The sequence below is a fragment of the Maylandia zebra genome, linkage group LG23 (genome assembly GCF_041146795.1).
Source record: "Maylandia zebra isolate NMK-2024a linkage group LG23, Mzebra_GT3a, whole genome shotgun sequence".
Classification (NCBI taxonomy): domain Eukaryota; kingdom Metazoa; phylum Chordata; class Actinopteri; order Cichliformes; family Cichlidae; genus Maylandia; species Maylandia zebra.
In genome coordinates, this window is record NC_135188.1 from 29,472,082 (window position 1) to 29,490,279 (window position 18,198).

The window sequence follows — 18,198 nt, forward strand, 5'->3', positions numbered from 1 at the left end:
TCTTTTCATTATGTTTATCAGCAAAGAATTCCTAATTAAGAAAAGGGGAAAGGCAGGGCATCATTATTAGGTGTTCACCTATCGCTCTCTTGTGGTTGCTTTACGCAACTACACTGAAGTCAAAGTAGAGGAGATGTTGCTTGGTGATGTTCCTCTGTTAGCTCCAGAGTTACTATAATAACAGACAACTTTTTAAAAGCAGTTGACTCGCAGTCTTGTAGACATCTTGTCTTCTCGATAATCATGTCCATTAATGCCTCATCAAGGAAGCTGTAATAATTTTTTTTTTACCAAACTAACAGATACTAAAATGAACTATATTTCCTCTATATTTTTTACTTTGTTTTAGTTAGCTTTCCAACCTCTCCACATCAGTTCAATTATTTTTTCCTTTTTTGTAGTCTAGTTTAGTTTTAAGCTACCTATAATACCCATAGTTAGCTCACTCAAACGAAATTAATAACCGAGTCTGCAGAGTTATACTTAAAATAATTACATAAAATGTGCTTAATATAAAAAATAACATGAAAGAAAGAAGAAATTCCTCTTTCTGAATGCATAAAAACAAGCATTCACATATAAAACTTCACAAATAACAACTAAAATAAATGTTCGAAATTAATAAAGTACATTTAAAATGAAATTAATTTTAAGAATGATATTAAATGTCTTGTAAATATTCAAGGAACAAATAGTACTAAAATCGGTGAGAGCATATCAAACTATAATGGAATGCAGCCCTGGTGGCCTCAGGAGGACTCTACAGAGAAGGTCAAAAAAATTATTTTATTCAAAAGTAAGTATATTTGTGCTTTTATAAAGCTTTGCTTGTATTTGATTGGCACCACGTTGTTGTGTAACACGATTTAGCATGTTTTACTTAGTAATTTGACTATGGATAGTGGCCGTGAAGCGTTATGGTTTGGAATTCGGCCCCAATCTGCTCCGTTGCGTCCTACCAAAACAGGAAGTTTTCAAGAGTTTGGACCTGCAAGCTAGCCACCTAACCTGCGGGGTACATTCGGAAATTACTATGAATTTTCAAATGTTTTAATCTAGTGGACAACCTGTCACGAACAGAAGTAACGTATACCCTTCTCAGCTGCTACTGGGAGTAAATATATCTATCGGCTTATGTTTGTGCTGTGTGGCTTAAACGCCGTGTCAGAAGTTTGAAGGTTAGCCGAGTAGCTAGCTCCTGAGCTAGCGTTAGCTTAGTCACGAAAGCCATCGGTTTGTACGGAGCCTGCCTGCCCTGCCAGGCTGATTCTGTACGGTTAGCCACAGGGCTGGGCTTTGATTTACAGTCCAACCTGTCAGCTTTTCGTCTTTTACCTATCCAGTCCGGTCAGCTCACCAAGTGGCACCGTAACATGAAGTTATGGAGGAGCGGAAGCTAAAAAGAAAGAGTCCCAGGACTTCCACCAGCGCGGCGCCTCCGTCCGGTGGCTCTGGCCGGAAGAATAGCGCTTCCACTGGAGGACGGCACCTTGGCTACACGGGGACTCACTCCAGCCAAAAGAACAAGAGCAGGAGGTAGTAACAGTGTAGTTACAATGATTTAACCTCTCAATATTTTTCAGTTTTACCCAGCCTTAACCGAACTGGGGTTGTTGACTTGTACTCACTCTGCCTGTATTTGCTTCCGCCTGTTTTAGGGGAGTGAAGGATAAACCCAGGTATCAGCAGGGTTTGGGTGGTAAAGCTAGTCAGAACCAGGGCCAGGCAACACCGATCGTCCAGCACTCTTTTCTCACAGATGTTTCAGATGTACAGGAGATGGAGAATGGCCTGCTCAGTCTCCTCAACGACTTCCACTCAGGGAAACTACAGGCATTTGGTAATTCTCACTAAAAACAGGAACGTTTTACCAGAGCACACACTGACTTTCATATATCCAGTAATAGAAATTATCCTATACACTTAGAGAGAGATATGATAGATACGGATAACTGAGGACTGTTTTTGTCTTAGGCAATGAGTGCTCTATTGACCAAATGGAACATGTGAGAGAGATGCAGGAGAAGCTGGCACGCTTGCACTTTGACCTCTACGGTGAGGTGGATGAAATGCCCGAGGATCAGAGGAAAACAGCCTGCGACACCAACATGGACAAGTTGCTCCTTAATGTAAGGCCACTGTGACATAACTCATAAAATATTATTTTCATAGCCCGTGGCATGCTGCCTGACAGTTTAACAGTGTTGCCAAATAATCCGTTCACTGATGTCATGTAACTACTCAGTATCCCTGTGAGGATTTAGCTGCTTATCCTCCGGCAAGTGTTAAACTCTTAAAGAGTTTAGTCAGCTGGCTTCATGCTGAACAGGATAAAGTCTGGAATGTCATTCTGCAATCATTTTTTTTGCATTTGTAGTGAAGTAAAACATGTTATTTTTTTTTCCACAGCTGGAGGAGCTGAGTTCTTCCATGTATCCTTTTGTCTTTGCCCTTAATACGTTTGAAATAAGCTCACGTTTAACAGCTCCTGTAACTTTTGTATTTCTTGACATCGTTTCTCCAGTCAGAAACTGAATCTAGCCGACACACAAGAGATCCCGAGGACTGCGAGCGTGTGACTTCCGTCGTCCCAACATTTCTCAATCAAATTTGAGCCAACTATTTCATTTATAGTACCTATGGGGGTCTATAAGTATGGGGGGTTGAAACTGCCATAATAAATAAATGCAAAATATCTATCTATCTATCTATCTATCTATATATATATATATATATATATATATATATATATATATATATATATATGCAATTAAATGAACCAAAATATAGTAAAAAAAAATGACAATAATAATAAATTGACCATATATGGCACATTTGCTTTAAGTTGCTTTTGTACTTATTTACCTTTATATTAATTTTAACTTGCTGACTTACACATTTGAAAGTTTTTACTTACTCATTTCCTCAAACATTTCTTTATGCATTTTTCTGTCACATATTGTGGCTGCCTTTAGCTAAAAGTCTGCACAATGAAGCAGAAATGCATAAACAAATGGGGAAAAAACAAAAAAAAGTAAGTCTGGGGCTAAAAAAATTGAATATGCATATATATACACATAAATTATTAAGCATCCAGACTTCTTTACTAAGTAAATGCAGAAGAAATTTAAAACAAATATCTAATTTAACATTTAATAAATAAATAAAATTTCAGCAATGAAAGTAGTTTCTATATTTTTTCAATCTTTTTTGTACATTTAATGGCATATAATTCTTTTTTAAACAAATCATTAATTTATTTTTGATTTAGGTAGTTTCTATCCTTCATATATAAGGTGTCAGCAGTGTTGATTGTATGTATTGCAATGGAAATGGCAACAAAGCGTTCCCTGTTTGTACAGGGGGAGGGATGTATTGTAAAATAATCTAATAGGGATGCACCACATTACACCCCCCCCCCCCCCCCCTCCTCCTCCCCTTCTTTTTTTTTTTTAAACAATAGCTAATATTGAATGGAAATCTCTCTGGTCTGATCTTACTAAGACAGCAGGATGTTAACTTACCTGAGCCGTGGCTGCATCCAAGGGAGGTTTGTGTTCTCTGAGATCTTTAGCTAATGTGCTGTATTCTGTATTTTCTATATTGGCTTTGGTGGATCCCTGTATTGTTTAAAGCCAAGCCGTAGTGCGTTCACTCATTTCCAAGCAGTTTAGATTTGCAATACATTGCTAACCAAAGTGATGCCATTCACCTGAAAGTGATTGTAAACGTGCTCCTTTGACATTAATCAGACGTATGTAGATCACTTGTGTTGCACTGATCTCCTCACAGTAAGAAACAGAGCTGGACTTTTCAAAGTCTAGGCATTAGTTTCTAATTGTTTCTCAGTATTAGAGCTTTAAACAGCAGCATAGATTTAAAAATTCTTAAACCAGCCAAAAATAACACAAGGACCCGGTGAGTACTGAGAGTAGTTAATTCCAGTTTGCGATTTTTGCATATGATTTTTGCAGAGTGGACTTGGTCCATTTCAGTATATTTGCACATACCCATGCGACACACAGCATGCACTGCACACGTTATCACTGGTGTGTTGTTTTGACGCTGGAGAAGACTAAACAGTCCAAATGTTGTCATCACAAACAAGCCTTAATTTAATCATTTTTTGCCTTATTGGTTCTAAACTTTAAGTGATTTTAGGTGAGTTTAGGTTTGGATTCAGAGTTTTGATAAGATAATTTGATGCTGCTTTGATTGTAAATTCTTTTTCTTTTTTCTTGGACACTGTATTTTAACCCATGTTTTTGGGGTGTTTAACCTGTTTGTTTTTTTTCTCAATAAAGTTCTCTGTCTGAATTTCTTGGTTGCAGCTGTAAACTAAGATAATAGAGAAGTGAGTAAATAGGGTCATAACAGTACCTGGATTGGGGGAGGCGGAATTGATAGTTTTCCATTGTGTTCTTTTTCTATCCGGGTCTACTTTTACTGTATTGGAAGTATGTTTGGGATCATTGGGATCATCATTGTTAGGTGATGTGCCACTTGTACAGGTTTCTAAGGGAATACTCTTTGATCCTCCAAGCATTAAAGTCTGAACCATGAATTAATTGCCAGAAAATGGAGTGTTTATTGAAGCATCTGACAATTAAAAAAAATCACGAAATAATGATAATTACATTTCCGTATATGTAAAATTTGTATAATATTTTTTCCAGACATTTTTTTGTTCCTTAAAAATGTATTGTGCAATAGGTTTTTCAGGGGGATTTAGGGGGTCACATTTATGATGTACAGCTCTTAAAAAACATGTATCAAATATGGCACACTAAGCCTTTAGTGGTTAAGTATAAAGTTTGTGTAGCATTTGATGCTTTCATTTGTGATTGCTTATATGTGAACCCTGCGTGTTGAATTATTAAATTTATTAAATTAAAAAAAAGAAGCAGTCATGAAAAGTGAATTTTACGTGTAGGTATTTCCAATGTACAATAAAATGTTTTAATGTACATTTTTTTTGTGAAAAACGAGCGAATATGTCCTTATTGAACCATGATCTGTGAGGGGTAAAGAACACAGGTGGACCAAATATTGATTGAAATGGAGTTAATAATGAGATATAAACAATGTTTATTGGAATTCATTGCTTGATTGGATTGGATTGCCCTGGATAACTAAACCTGTACGAGGTCAAATTGGCCCAGGAACATCATTACTGTATCTGAGAAACAAACATAACTGAAGGTTTAAAAAAATAAGCATGAAACATAAAAAAAACAGGGTGAAGTTAAATCACTTCTTTTAACACAGCAAAATAAGTTTATTCTTAGAGATATGTTTATTAAATAAGGTAAACTGATTGTTTTTCCAATGGAGCCAGCATTTCTGTGCACATTGGTAGCTTGAGTATTTGACCATCAGAGGAAACTAATGCAATTCGAGGCCATACCTTGTATTTACTGCCCACACCTCTTATATAAAACCATCAGGAGAATTCTACTTTCATTACGTTTGTTTGCAAGAAATGTAATGAAAAGTAGCACCTAATATTTATTTTAGTTTATTTGAAATACTTGTGTATTTTGTCACAATCATTTCATTTTCTACATGTAGAATGTAGAACTGAGCATACCTAAAGTCAATGTCCAGCAAGAGACTCTTTATTGGTCTTCATCTGGACGTAGCGTTTTGTGGGAGAAACGTTTCGTCACTCATCCAAGTGACTTCTTCAGTCTCAGCTGACTGCAGGTTTCCCCAAATCTTATAAACAGTACATTTGCATAATGACTGAAACCAGCCCACTGAAGGAACAATGGGCTGGGAGGTCAGTTCCTTAAGCGATTTACTGAAACGTGCAAACTTACATGGAAATACAGTATATAACACAAAAAAAGTTTTTACAATTCTAACAACTTTGATATTTGGTGTGACAGTATTTATTTTTCAGCACTGTCTGAACTCTCTTAGGCAGCTTTCTTGTCATGTCTTTAAGTAGTCTTCAGGAATAGTTCTTCAGGCTTCTTGAAGGACATTCAAAGCTCTTCTTCTCTCTTCTTCTGCCTTTTGTTCTGTTTTGTTCTGGAATATTTTGTAGATTTAATTAAAGTTATGAGAACAAAGTATCAAAGTGCATAAAGATACAATTTAAAAGTGTTTTTTGCTAAGTTGGTTCTGTGTAGACACAACAGTTGTTCTTCCCTTAAGTTAGGTGCCTTTTATATACTTGAATTTAGGTCAGTATTAAGTGGTTTAACAAGCAAAAAGCATTCCTCTGAAAATGGTCAGGTACAAGGACTGGACTGAAAATGAGTGAAAAAGTAGCCAATGTCCAATAAAACTTTGAAAGACATGCAGAAAGCCTGGAGAACTATTGCTCAAGAGCACTTTAAAAAGTTACAAGAAATTCTGGCTAATTGGAAGCAAAATATTAAGAAATGAGAGGTAGCTTGAGACTTTTGCACGCGCTGAATGTGTCTATGTTGGTATCCTTTTTCCATTTTCCATACCAGTTATTTGAGGAGAGAGTGAATCTTGTGCTGCACTGGTTTGATCTGTGGACGGACAGACAGAGGAAACACCTGCTGCACTCTCTGCTCACTCGTTGCACCAAGTCACAGCTCAGGTAAAGTGGATTGTACACGTTTGTGTCCTAACCATTAATCTCAGCCTGAAACTGTAACTAGTAAAGTGTACACAGGTGCACAGTTCAAACTGGTAACCTCTGTAACCTGAACAGGTACTGCCGGGATTTGCTGATTGAGACGGTTCCGGTCACTAAAGTGGACCTTACGTCGGTGCTGCCTCGGTTTCTCTCCCTGTATGTGATGTCATTTCTGTCCCCACGTGACCTTTGCAAAGCTGCCCAAGTCAGCTGGCACTGGAGGGTTCTAGCTGAGCAGGTGAGAAGCCCTGAAGAGATCTGAAATGTATTCATACATCTTAATTGGGGTTTTATGAAACAAGTTAAATCCTCTTCTTCTTTCTAGGACTGTCTGTGGGCGGGCCGGTGCATCAGACGAGGCTGGTTCCTTCCTTACACTCCTGGAGAAAAAGAGTTTGGTGCATGGAAAAGTCACTATGTCTCTTGCCTCTCCACACTTGACTGGCTCACTCCACGGGAGGCAGCAGAGATGTATGGGACCCTCAACCAGCAAAGCACAGGAATGACAGAGGAGGAGGAAGAGAGGAGGAGGGAGAAGAGGATCAGGCAGCAAATCAGAGAAAAGCTTCGAGAGGAGAAGAGTGAGTGGAAAAGAAAAAACAGAAAAATGACAGGGTGTAGAAACTATAGCAACACATTTTTGAGGTGGTAAAATCTGGGTCTGTGTCGTGGGGGCAGTATTCTAAGTAGAAAAAGCCAGACCTCCCTCTCCCCGGCTACCTCCTCAAGTTGTTCATGGAGGATACCAAGGCAAGTCAGCTGATATATTCTCTTCAGCGTGTCCGCTTACCTGGCGGGTGATCATTGTATCACGACGCACCTGCCTACCAACTTTGGTGGTGGTTGGGCGTTAGCCCATGGGGCCTGGCCTTCTGTGGGCCCACCATCTGCGCTAGGCACTGTAGGGTTCTGGTGAGATGTGAGTTGGGCAGCAGTTGTGGGCAGAGATCCTGATGGTCTGATTCCTGACTAGTGAAAACAGCTCCTGGGACATTTCCTTTATAACTTTTTATAAATGTCATTACAAGCTTTGTGGGACTGAAAACAAATATAGAGACAAATCCAAAGGTTTCCTGTGTCAAACGTGTTGTATTTTTTATATCAGTTCAAAGTTCAAATCAGAATTGTGGATGTTCTGAACTAAGACTGGACTATTTCTAACTCCCTTCATGCGTCTCATAATTCAGTGAGATGTGCCTGAATGGTTATCATCCATTAACTCATTCACTGCCATTGACGTCTATAGCCGTCAATTGCAGTGAATGAGTCAATGGGTTTAACTCATTCACTGCCAATGGCTGGCAGTGAATGAGTTAATAGTTTTTTTGGTTAATTCGAATACAGTTGGTTTGTTACTAGTAAGCGAATCGTAGTGTTTACTCAATCTTTTATTCTGTGTTTTGTCCTGTCTATGATCTCTGTTACGTTTCTCTTTCCCCTTCAACCTCTAATGCGTAATGGTAGATGACTGCCCCTCCCTGGGTCTGTTGGAAGGAGGGAGTTCTTCATTCCCACCATCTAAAAGGGGGTCATTTTGGTTTTACTGTACGTTAAAGCGACTTATCTTATGATTTAGTGTTAAATACATAAACCTGAACTGAAGGAATGTTATTGAATGTGTTTAATGAATGTGATTAATATATTTTATTGATTCTCAAACAGTTAATCTTTGCCTTTCCAACTCATTGCTAAGCACAAAACGCTCCTGATTAGTAAAAACTCGCCCTTACTGGCAGATGCATGTACTGTATCTGTGATATCTGTAGGACTATCTGTGAGTGCCAGGAAACCCTGGGGCAGCTACACAAAGCCAGAAATAGCCAGAGGTGGAGGTACCCAGAAAGGGAGACCCAAGTCTGGCCTAACATTCGTCTCTCAGCCCTCCCTCTCCTGGCCTCTGAGGAGCGTTGGCTCTTCCAGCCACTCTCTCAGCCTGGAAAGAGGACAGCCCACAACTGCACCTCAGACCTGGGAGAAAGTCCAGGCTTGCAGCATTAGCAGGTGATTGTCTAACCACATATTAGATGAACCTCACTTAGCTTCAACCACAGTCAGTGGACTCTGCATTTTGAATCTTCAACAACTGTACCATTGTTATCAAGGGGAAATATTTGTAGCATCCTGTATACATGTTTATTTCTGTTGTTTAGTGTGACATTTTACAATGGCGTCTACTGGGAGTGACTCATTTTTGTAGCCCGCTTTGTTTCGGCTCTGGAGGTTTCAAAGTCTATTTTGAATCGATTGAAGTGTACAAAATACTTTATATACACTGAATAACTTATCTGTGAGCACATGTGAAAACATCTGTATAATATAATGTCACAGTATGCTGAAAGCAACATGCATTTTCATCTTTCAGCGAAACACGAAAGATCCGAGGAGCGCTGTCGTCTTTTATCTACAGACCTGCACAGCCTCACACAGTCTCTCCCCTTCACCTATCCGCTCCTGCCCTGCTATTGCTCATCTCCAACAGAATTCCTGCATATGAGGTGAATCCACATCATCATCTATTTATTTATTTATTTTCCTGAAACAGCAGACATAAAACACTCCCGCAAGTACAGAAATAAAATGCATACTGGGAAGATGAATAAATAACATTCCTCCCCGTCCGCTCTTTTTAATCTAGCTGGTGTTGAGCGGAGTGAAGCCCAGTGTGACTGCGGTTCTCTATGACCATAGAGGGACTCTCTCATCTCTGCTAACCCAGGTGGAGAGGGCTATTTCTGGGAAACCAGCTCAGAGGATTGGCCTGCTAGCTTGCGGAGGAACACAGGACATTCACCTGCTTCACAGTGAGACTCAATCACAATGAGTAAATTCATGTGCACACACTGCAGGAGTTTGTTCTGGACTAACTGGACTAAAGTCCTGTGCTGACATTTTGAAAACATTTTAACAAAGTGGTACCTGCCATTTTAATCCATTGACCAAAACTTAGCCCAAGAGATATTACTTCTCTATTACACTATTTTGCTGACCTACTATGTAATTCTGCCCTGACTTTTCAGACTCTAGCCTATCAGAGAAGACTCTACTGACTCCTGATCATAGGGAATTCTGGGAAAAACTGTGTGGCATGGTGGCTCCAACTGAGGAAGGAGGAGGGATTGACATATTCTGCCCACTGGCTGCATCTGGTAGCAGATGTTACAACACACATACTCTTCTCTCTAATCAGCATTTTCTCATTAACTTCAGCTCCCTCCTGCTTCGCCTCCTGTTTTCTCTTCTGCAGCATCAGGAGTGACTCTCCTCCAGAATCTCTCCACTTTGACTGGTCTGGAGGTTCGGGCACCGGTGGGTGTGGCCACCGGGAATTTCCAGAACAGTGCGTAACCCCTTAAACTTTGACCCTAAGCATAGGAATATTCCCCTCCCCTGTCATTGTTTCGTAGACTACAGTATCCCTCACAGTGTGTGTTTCTTTAAACATACTTCATCTTCTCCCAGTCCTCAGCGAGTGGTCTGACGGCAATGTGCCTACTGGCCTCTCAGAGAACCAGCCAGCACTCCCGGCCCTGCAGTATGTGTGTGAGGCTGTACTGCAGGGCTGGTGTGCACAGGCTCATTGGATGGAGGAGGCTCTGGTAGAGCTGAGGAGCACCTTAGGGCTACAGCTACAGTGGACCAGCCTCCAGGCCAGGGGCCGAGCTCTGGGTGAGTTTCATGTACGTGTTGGTTTGTGTCGTGGTGTAGAGGTAGAGCAGATCGTCTACTAATTAGAAGTGCAGTGGATCTTTGGCCAAGATGCTGAACCCCTGGTTAAAAGGATTTAACTGTAGAGAAAAGCATTTTTATGAATAAGGTGTTGTATGAATAAGAAACGTCTTTGAGTGCTAAATATAAATAGAAAAGTACTATATAAGTAGCAGTCTGGTTAAATTCTATTTTTCTAGGCTATTTTCTGTGGGAGAGAATCCGCCTTGATGAGATTTGTGTGTCCAGAGATCTCAGCGAGGCTCTGATCGAAGGACTCACTGCTCTGACCAGAGAGGAGGAGGTGGGAATTACTGTAGAGCAGTTTGTGTAATGCACCAGTTCAACAGAAAAAGAAAAAAGTAATTGGACATAACTCACATAAGAGTGTTTGTGTGTGTTTTTTAACCTTCTCTTACACCTTCAGACCCGACCTGTGGAGTTTCTTTCCATCTTTCTGAAAAACTGGAATGAAGAGAAGAAGGGACAAGAGGGTAATGGACAGGACAGCAGTGGAGCTGATGGTGGTTCACAGACATGCTTCAACGTGATACCTGATCTACCACAGGTGTGTCTGCTTTAAACTGCCCCTTGTAGTGGAAACTCAAGGAGAACAATTAATTCATCTTTTCTTTCTTTTGGTTTTAGATGGTTCTGGATTGGAGAGGTGCAGCTGCGAGAGAGCTGCACCACAGCGAGTGTCTTTATCTGGGAAAGCTGAGCGCTGTGCTGAAGGTATACTTTAGTTTTGTTTGTTTTTTATCTGCAAGTGCCAGAACTTAACAATCAGTGGTAAAACAATATTCCTTCAGAACTAAAACATATATATACATCTGTCTAAGCAAGTCCAGAATACAGGTATCGATTATTTAATATATGCAAACCACACAAGTTGAATTTTAAGGGCAACCACAACCCTGCAAGTCCATTTTTGTCCATTTTTGACACTCACAGTGTTTATGTTGACATCAGAGAGAAGAAAGCTTTCAGTATTTAGAAATATTCATTTGATATGTGTCGTCTGCGCTGAAGGTGTACAAGGAGCCTCTCACAGCAGCTCTGAACTCCAACAGAGCCATTCTGAGCTATGCTGACATCCATGTTGTCCTCAGTCCTGTTGCACAAATACTGGAGCTCAACAGGTACAAACAAATACACACACACACACACACACACACACACACACACACACACACACACACACACACACACACACACACACGTATATATTTATATATATATACATGTAGCTGTTCCGAATGAGAGGAACATCAGGAAGAAGGAACACGAGAAGCTCGAGAAATACCAAGGGCTCAGAGAAGAGCTCGAGAAGATGTGGAGGGTGAAGGTAACAGTGGTCCCAGTGGTAAACGGAGCACTAGGTGCGGTGACTCCCCTGTTGCCAAAGTGCTTGCTCATAGGGGGTCATGTAATTGTGCCTTGAGGTGACTGTTGTTGTGATTTGGTGCCATATAAATAAAATAGAATTTAATTGAATATGTAAGGTGACTTCAAAACAAGCCAAATCTCCACAAAACACTTGCTCCAGGTCAGAGGTGGAAACGGTATCCACCTGACCTGGAGCAAGAGTCAAAGGACAAAGCAAACTGTCTCCAAACATCAGTTAGATCCCGGATGAGCCCCTAATTGCCGGCCAATGACAAGGATGTGAGACCAAGCAGGGTGTGTTGCCAATCATTATTTTATTCACTAAATCAAATAAATAAATAAACATGTGATATGAGGAGATGTTAGGATAATGAATGCTCAAATCAGTGAAATGTATGTGTGCTGGTATTGGCACTAGTGTGAAAAAAACACAACCTGGATGTGTCATTCCTCGAAGGGAGCGAGGGAAATGATGACCTTCTCAGGCCACACAGGCGTAACACAGTCAACTTAACCACCCTTTAAGTTGTCTGTCTGTGTGGATATGACACGGGAGACATGTTTGTGTGTACTTCACAGGGTGTTTCAGGCTGATTTACAGGTGCGGCTACAGCAGTGGGGTGCAGAGAAGTGTATTGGAGATGTTTTCGTGAAGTTCTGCTCAAAACTTAAAGTCTACACAAACTACCTCAACAACTACACCACTGCCATCCACACCATTGATAAGGTAAAGCCAGTGTCTTTTTAAACAAAGAACATTTGTTTAATCGTACATAACTTGAAATTTAGCAGAAATGGTTTACATGACAATTGACAATTAACAATCAATGCCATCATCATGTTGCATAGCAACCACCTGCCAAAGGGCTAAAATAACCAATTTCTAGTATTTCTAGCACCTTTAACCTCTTATAAAAGCATTATATAAGCGTTTTCATTTCATGGCCAGCAGCACAAACAGGTCAAACATTACTGCAGTTTATAATAATTTTAATGGTACATAATGTATTCTTTGGGTTTCAGATTTGGCTAGCTGAGCGTTGAGAGTGTGTGACATTGTAGTTTTTACTCTAAAAGAAAATTGATTTTCTCTATTTATTTTGATTGAGGTTGAATTTTTTTTTATTGAGTAATCTTCCCTTTACGAAAGCCATGCAAAGTGGCTCATGCAGGTACGAATAAAGTATACGATTAAAACGAGTTTGTTCTGGTTTACGGAAGATGCAGTACACACTATTGTTCGGCTCTAATAGTTAAACACAAAAATATATCTGAATTTAATTGTGGTGTATCTGTACATGTATTTGCGTCAGTGCAGGGAGAGCAAACCATCATTTCGAGCTTTCTTGAAGAGATCAGACAGAACACTTGCAACTCACATGCTGAGGTAAGAGCAGACACAACGCTTTTATTTGCTATTATGCATACCTGCCTGCATGTATCAAACCACAGTGTTTCAAAGTACGTTTGTGTTTATGAAGCCTACAAGAGCTGCTGCTGTGCCCAGTGTGGAGGATGCAGGAGTATGTGACTCTGCTTCAAGCTCTGTCCTTGCACACACACCCCGGTCATCCTGACCACGCACATCTCCGCTCTGCCCTCAACACGCTGCTCCAGTTCAGAGAGTTCATACACAAGGTGACGCATGAACTGAGAGCTATAAGCCATGTAAATGCCTCTGTTGTGGCTGTGCTGGCTCTCCTCTTATGCATATGTACTTTGTTGTGTTCAGTTAAAGCGCACCTCAGAAGCAGACAGACTGATAGAGGAAACGCAGCGACAGATTCAAGGCTGTCCGGTAAAAAATACAAAAAACACATATAGCTCTTCCTCTCTCTTCATGCCTCTAACTCTTTAATAATTTATAATATATGCTCAAAACCATATATTTGTGTGTGTGTGTGTGTGCGTGTAGAACCTCAGTGAAGAAAACAGGCAACTAATAATGACTCAGGATGCTGCTCTGCACAGGAGCCCTGATGAGCAGATACCAGATTCTCTCAAGTAAAAACACCAATTTTCTTTCAGACAGCAGATGTATGACTAATATTTTTACATTCTTCAATGTTGCTACGTGCTCAGATTCAGACTATTTTGTAACCATGTGTATATTTGCAGTATAATAATGTTCTTCTTTATGTAACTTTGCATGCGTATGTACTTTGTCTGTTTCATTCAAATGCTTAGTAACACTTTTTAATACGGCCCACAACTGAGGGTGTAATTCTTTTGTAATTAAATGGAATTTCAAATTTAAGCAGACTGTAAGTAATTTTAATTAAGTATTTTAAATATTACATAACTTCATGTATTTACGGGAAAGAAAGAAGAATTGCATTGTAAGTAATTTTAAGTACTGTTTAATGTTTTGTTAATTTTGTGAAAAAACCCAACATCTCCCTGTCTTTCAAGCTAACTACGCTGCACTTTTCTGGGTGCGGACTATATTATGTGGTAGCTTAATCTTGCCTAACTTCCTGGTATTTTACATGAAACAAGACACTTCCTTTAAAAGTTGTGTTTGAACAGTGATTGTGAAAGAGAAAAAAAAGGTTATACTTGGCTCCATTATAAGATAAGATAAGATAAGATAAGATAAGATAAGATAAGATAAGATAAGAAGAACTTTATTTAACCTGAGGGAAATTCTTTTGTCATACACATGCTCAATGCAGCAAGAGAGACAGAGAACAGAGGAATAACATATACAATAAGAATAGTAGTATACAGTAGGATAGTGCAAAATATAATATCAATTAACTCTAACGAAGTAACAATATAACTATATCCTGAAAAATAAATATCTTAGCTATCAGTGCAGGTGATTCTAAAAGTGACATAGTATTGTGCAATTGAAAAGAGAGTAGCAGGATATTATGGGGAGATGAAACAAACATTCGATGAAATACTGTTGGGTTATATTGCACGGTTTGAATGGGAACAGAATAACTTTGCTATTAATCCTTTGCTATTAAATAAAGAAAAAAATAAAGATGTAAAAACAAAAGACAGGTTTAATACACTCCATAGTACGTCCACTGAACTGAAAGTTGCAAGTTGGGAAATAGTGTTTGTTTTTTTGCAAAATTGCCATGACATTGCACACTACCTGAAATTACTTGCACAGTACTTACATTTACTTACAGTACACAGTATAATTACATTTTAATTTGAGATAAAATACTTTGAAATTCCATTTTATTACAGGGGAATTACACCCTTAGTCGCAGGCCGTATTATAAAGTGCTACCAAATGTTTTTGAACTAATCCTTTGCCGTAGGACCTATGAGCACGTCTGTGATGTGGGCCTCTTCCTGCTCAACAATGCTTTGGTGTTGACTCGGCAAAATGTGCGGCACACACCTTTCATGCTGGCTCACCAGAGCACGCACACATTTCTGGCCTCTGTGGCTCTCACCAGCCTGTCTGTGAGAGAGATCAGGCACACACGCTGTGAGTTTTTCAGTGTTTGCTGACCTCTAGTGGGTAAAATAAGCACCTTTAATTCTAAAGCTTACAACTTTATTCATGTATTTCTCTGTAGATGTGAGCCATGCCTTTGTCCTTGAGGGTCCCTGCCACTCCTGGGTCTGTGCCACACAGAGAGGAGAAGAGAGACGGCACTTCCTATCTGTGCTGCGTTCAGCTATAGAGTGTGCTTTGGCAGGACATCAGTGACAGCGAGGTTTGGAAAAAGACTGTTTGACTGTTTTTATGTCAAAAGGTTTTTGGAAACTAAAATTTATGAAGGAAATTCTATTTTAATGTCGTAGTTAAGTGTGAATATGTAGGGGTCATATGATTGTTGGGTTGTTGAGGCGACATTTGTTGTGATTTGGCGCTATATAAATAAAATTGAATTGAGTTTACAACATCCTTATACTCCATTTAGCGATACAGTTATTCATTAGACATTAGACATTTTCACACAGTTTCACATGCTGTCTTGACCTTTTCTTAGCAATACCAAGCAGAGCTGTATGTTGAGTCAGATCAGATGTTAAGCAGACTTCATCCTGCCAGCTCCCAGGTTCAAAGTCTGTGTAATCTCTGACTGGTGTGAGAAAAACACAGGTAACTGTCTGGAAAATGTAAAGTAGGCTGTTGCCTCAACTGATGTATTTCTGGTAGTTTTTTGTGATATGAGAAAGGTCTGATAAAGAACTGTGGTGCTCTAAGTCTTGTTTTTTGGTGTAATAAATGTAATACAGCATGAAAAAAACCACAGTCCAAAAGTTTCATTTTTTTCCCCTTTCTTATGTTCCTAAAATTTCAAAACATGCAGAGTAACATGCAAAAAACTGATTTTGTTAATCAGTATTTCTTTATTTTGTATTAAATTCTGTATCAAAGATACTTTTATTAATGGGGGAAACTGATAAACAGTCCTTTCTAGCACATTTGTAAATGATTAAACTTCCAATAAAAACTATAAGAAATCATCCAAACAGCCTTAACGCAATAGGCTAAAGACATAAAGGTTTATTTGCAATTTTTGTTTCAGAAACTCTTGAATAAGCTTTTCTGGACATTGTTTGTAGAAGACAACAGGTAAGATAACAAACAACAGAAACAGAGGCCGATATTAGCGACCTGCCATTATATTGTCTTCATTTATGGAAAATGGACCACTACTTGTGGAGTGCTTTTCTACTCTGTTTGAGCACTTATTTACTTATTCAAACACATGTTCATAGAGCATTCTGCAACTTTCCTGTTTGCAACACGTGTTTTAAATGCTTCAAACAACAACCAGCCAATCCGAGCAGACAGTAAGGGAGTCGATATTTAAGCAGTGTTATTATATTATCTTAGTAACTACTCAAATAATTACTCATAGGAAATGTTAGACAAATCTGTTTATGATTTGTGTGTTTGAATGGAAAAAAAATGTCGATCAATGTATCAGATTTGTAATATCACCTAATATCGGTACCAGTATCGGTCGTAAAAATTCTATATCAGTCGTGCTCTCATTGACAATACTGCAAAGTCTGGCTGTTCTTTCTTGTGTCCTTGCTTGGCTGTTTTTGTATGCAGCCAGTGTTCACAGTCTGCATCTTTTGCCAACTTTTCTGTACTGCGTCACAATTAATTAAACGTAAGCCCCAAATTGTGCGAGCTGCTGAACGTCGACCAATTAATAATACAAAATTGCTATTTCCCGAAAATCTTCCACATCATTTCTCTAGATTTTAAAATTTTGACGTATGTATGTGTGTTACAATCTTCTCTGATCCACTCTTGTCTTGTAGTGAAATATCTATATGGTGTATGCATGGAAAAACTGTTGCTCCTGCTGCACAATGGATATACTGAAGGTATCACGCAAAGCTGCTTTTGCAGTTTTGCGTGAGTTAAAATGACCACAGTAAGGCAACATTCAATTTCTTTTTCTAAGTGTGACAGGTGAGACCTGGAGACTTGGGACCGCCCCTGGTGGGCGGAGCTGGTCTTCGCTCCTTTCATAAGCGCAGGTGTGGGCAATTGGGTATTCCTTTGCAAACCTGAAGCTGCGAGTGCTTGGTCCGAGTTGGGCAAGTTGGTGTTTCTTAACTATGAAAGTCTGATACGCGTCCTCCCCTAAAGTTCTTTTAGAACGGTAGGTTACACAAAAATGTACCACTTGAGCTCTGGCTGTTGGCAGAGGTTTACAGTTATTTGCACCCTTGTAGGTGGGAAACATTGCTCCCGTGAGAACGGTATAGTGGACTTCATCGCCACTGACCCACATTTATTAGGGTGTGACACGAACTTGTGGACAGGTAACAAAACCAATTCAGTGGAGGAATATTCCTGTGTTTTATTGTCCAGCTAGTGATCTCCTGCCTTTTATTCACAGAGTACCGAGCTGCTGCTTTGCCAGGTGGATTTCTGGCTGCGGGCAAAGGACCCGACACATCAGTGTGTTTTAATTTGTTTTAAACTGGTGTAAGTCGACGGACTGACTGCTGCGGCTGTCGATGGTTTTGTTTTTTTGTTTTACTTTTTTCTGTATCAGTAGGCACCACAGATATTGATTCGCAGGCGGTGAAGGCGCTGCAGGGAAAACAAATCCTTTTTTTGCCTCCCCGCTTTTGCATGCACAGCGGGGGGCCCGAGTGAAGACGGCGCTGAAGATTTGCCTTTTTTTCTATAGTGTTTTACCCATTTGGGGTCATGTGTGAGTTGCCGTCCATTTTTAACCTGTGTGCTATGTCGATTTGTTTTTAAACTGTTCCCCGCAGCGCTTGTCCTGTCTCACGGGCAATCGTACAGTTTTATCGTTTTTAATAAGGTAACGTTTTAATTGTTTTTAGGTGCTGCTGTTACACTGTTTCTTTTATTTGGTATTAAAAATTAAACTCTTTTAAACTGACTGTGCGCCTACGGCTCTGTCCTATTTTAAATAGGTACCTACCACGGGTCACAAACGCTAGCTTTTATTAAGTATCCATATGATCTGGGCTTATCGCACTATAATGTTTACTGGCTTTGTCAGTTT

The 18,198-nt window shown here is 39.6% G+C and overlaps 2 protein-coding genes across 4 annotated transcripts; both read left to right on the plus strand.

The window, feature by feature from the left end:
* Positions 1-677: 677 nt before the first annotated feature.
* On the plus strand, positions 678-4,568 carry ccdc28a (coiled-coil domain containing 28A). Of its 3 annotated transcripts, none has more exons than XM_012924687.2 (6): positions 678-796; positions 1,344-1,536; positions 1,659-1,840; positions 1,975-2,129; positions 2,410-2,432; positions 2,525-4,568. In XM_012924687.2, exons 2-6 carry the CDS (start codon positions 1,382-1,384, stop codon positions 2,577-2,579), a joined length of 570 nt encoding a protein of 189 aa, XP_012780141.1. In that variant the 5' UTR covers positions 678-796; positions 1,344-1,381; the 3' UTR covers positions 2,580-4,568. The 3 variants fall into 3 exon arrangements, with proteins under 3 accessions (XP_012780141.1, XP_012780140.1, XP_004571302.1); XM_012924686.3 differs by lacking the exon at positions 678-796 and adding an exon at positions 958-1,114; XM_004571245.6 differs by lacking the exon at positions 678-796 and having other exon boundaries at positions 960-1,536.
* A 1,202-nt stretch (positions 4,569-5,770) lies between these two features.
* Positions 5,771-18,067, plus strand: ect2l (epithelial cell transforming 2 like). The gene is made up of 21 exons (XM_076880571.1): positions 5,771-5,782; positions 6,468-6,580; positions 6,695-6,857; positions 6,945-7,200; positions 8,386-8,620; positions 8,982-9,114; positions 9,255-9,420; positions 9,637-9,765; positions 9,864-9,956; positions 10,079-10,285; positions 10,525-10,628; positions 10,752-10,892; positions 10,973-11,059; positions 11,357-11,466; positions 12,293-12,440; positions 13,027-13,100; positions 13,195-13,351; positions 13,446-13,511; positions 13,629-13,717; positions 14,995-15,167; positions 15,259-18,067. The coding sequence occupies exons 1-21, from the start codon at positions 5,771-5,773 to the stop codon at positions 15,390-15,392; spliced, it is 2,790 nt and encodes a 929-aa protein (XP_076736686.1). The 3' UTR covers positions 15,393-18,067.
* Positions 18,068-18,198: the final 131 nt, after the last annotated feature.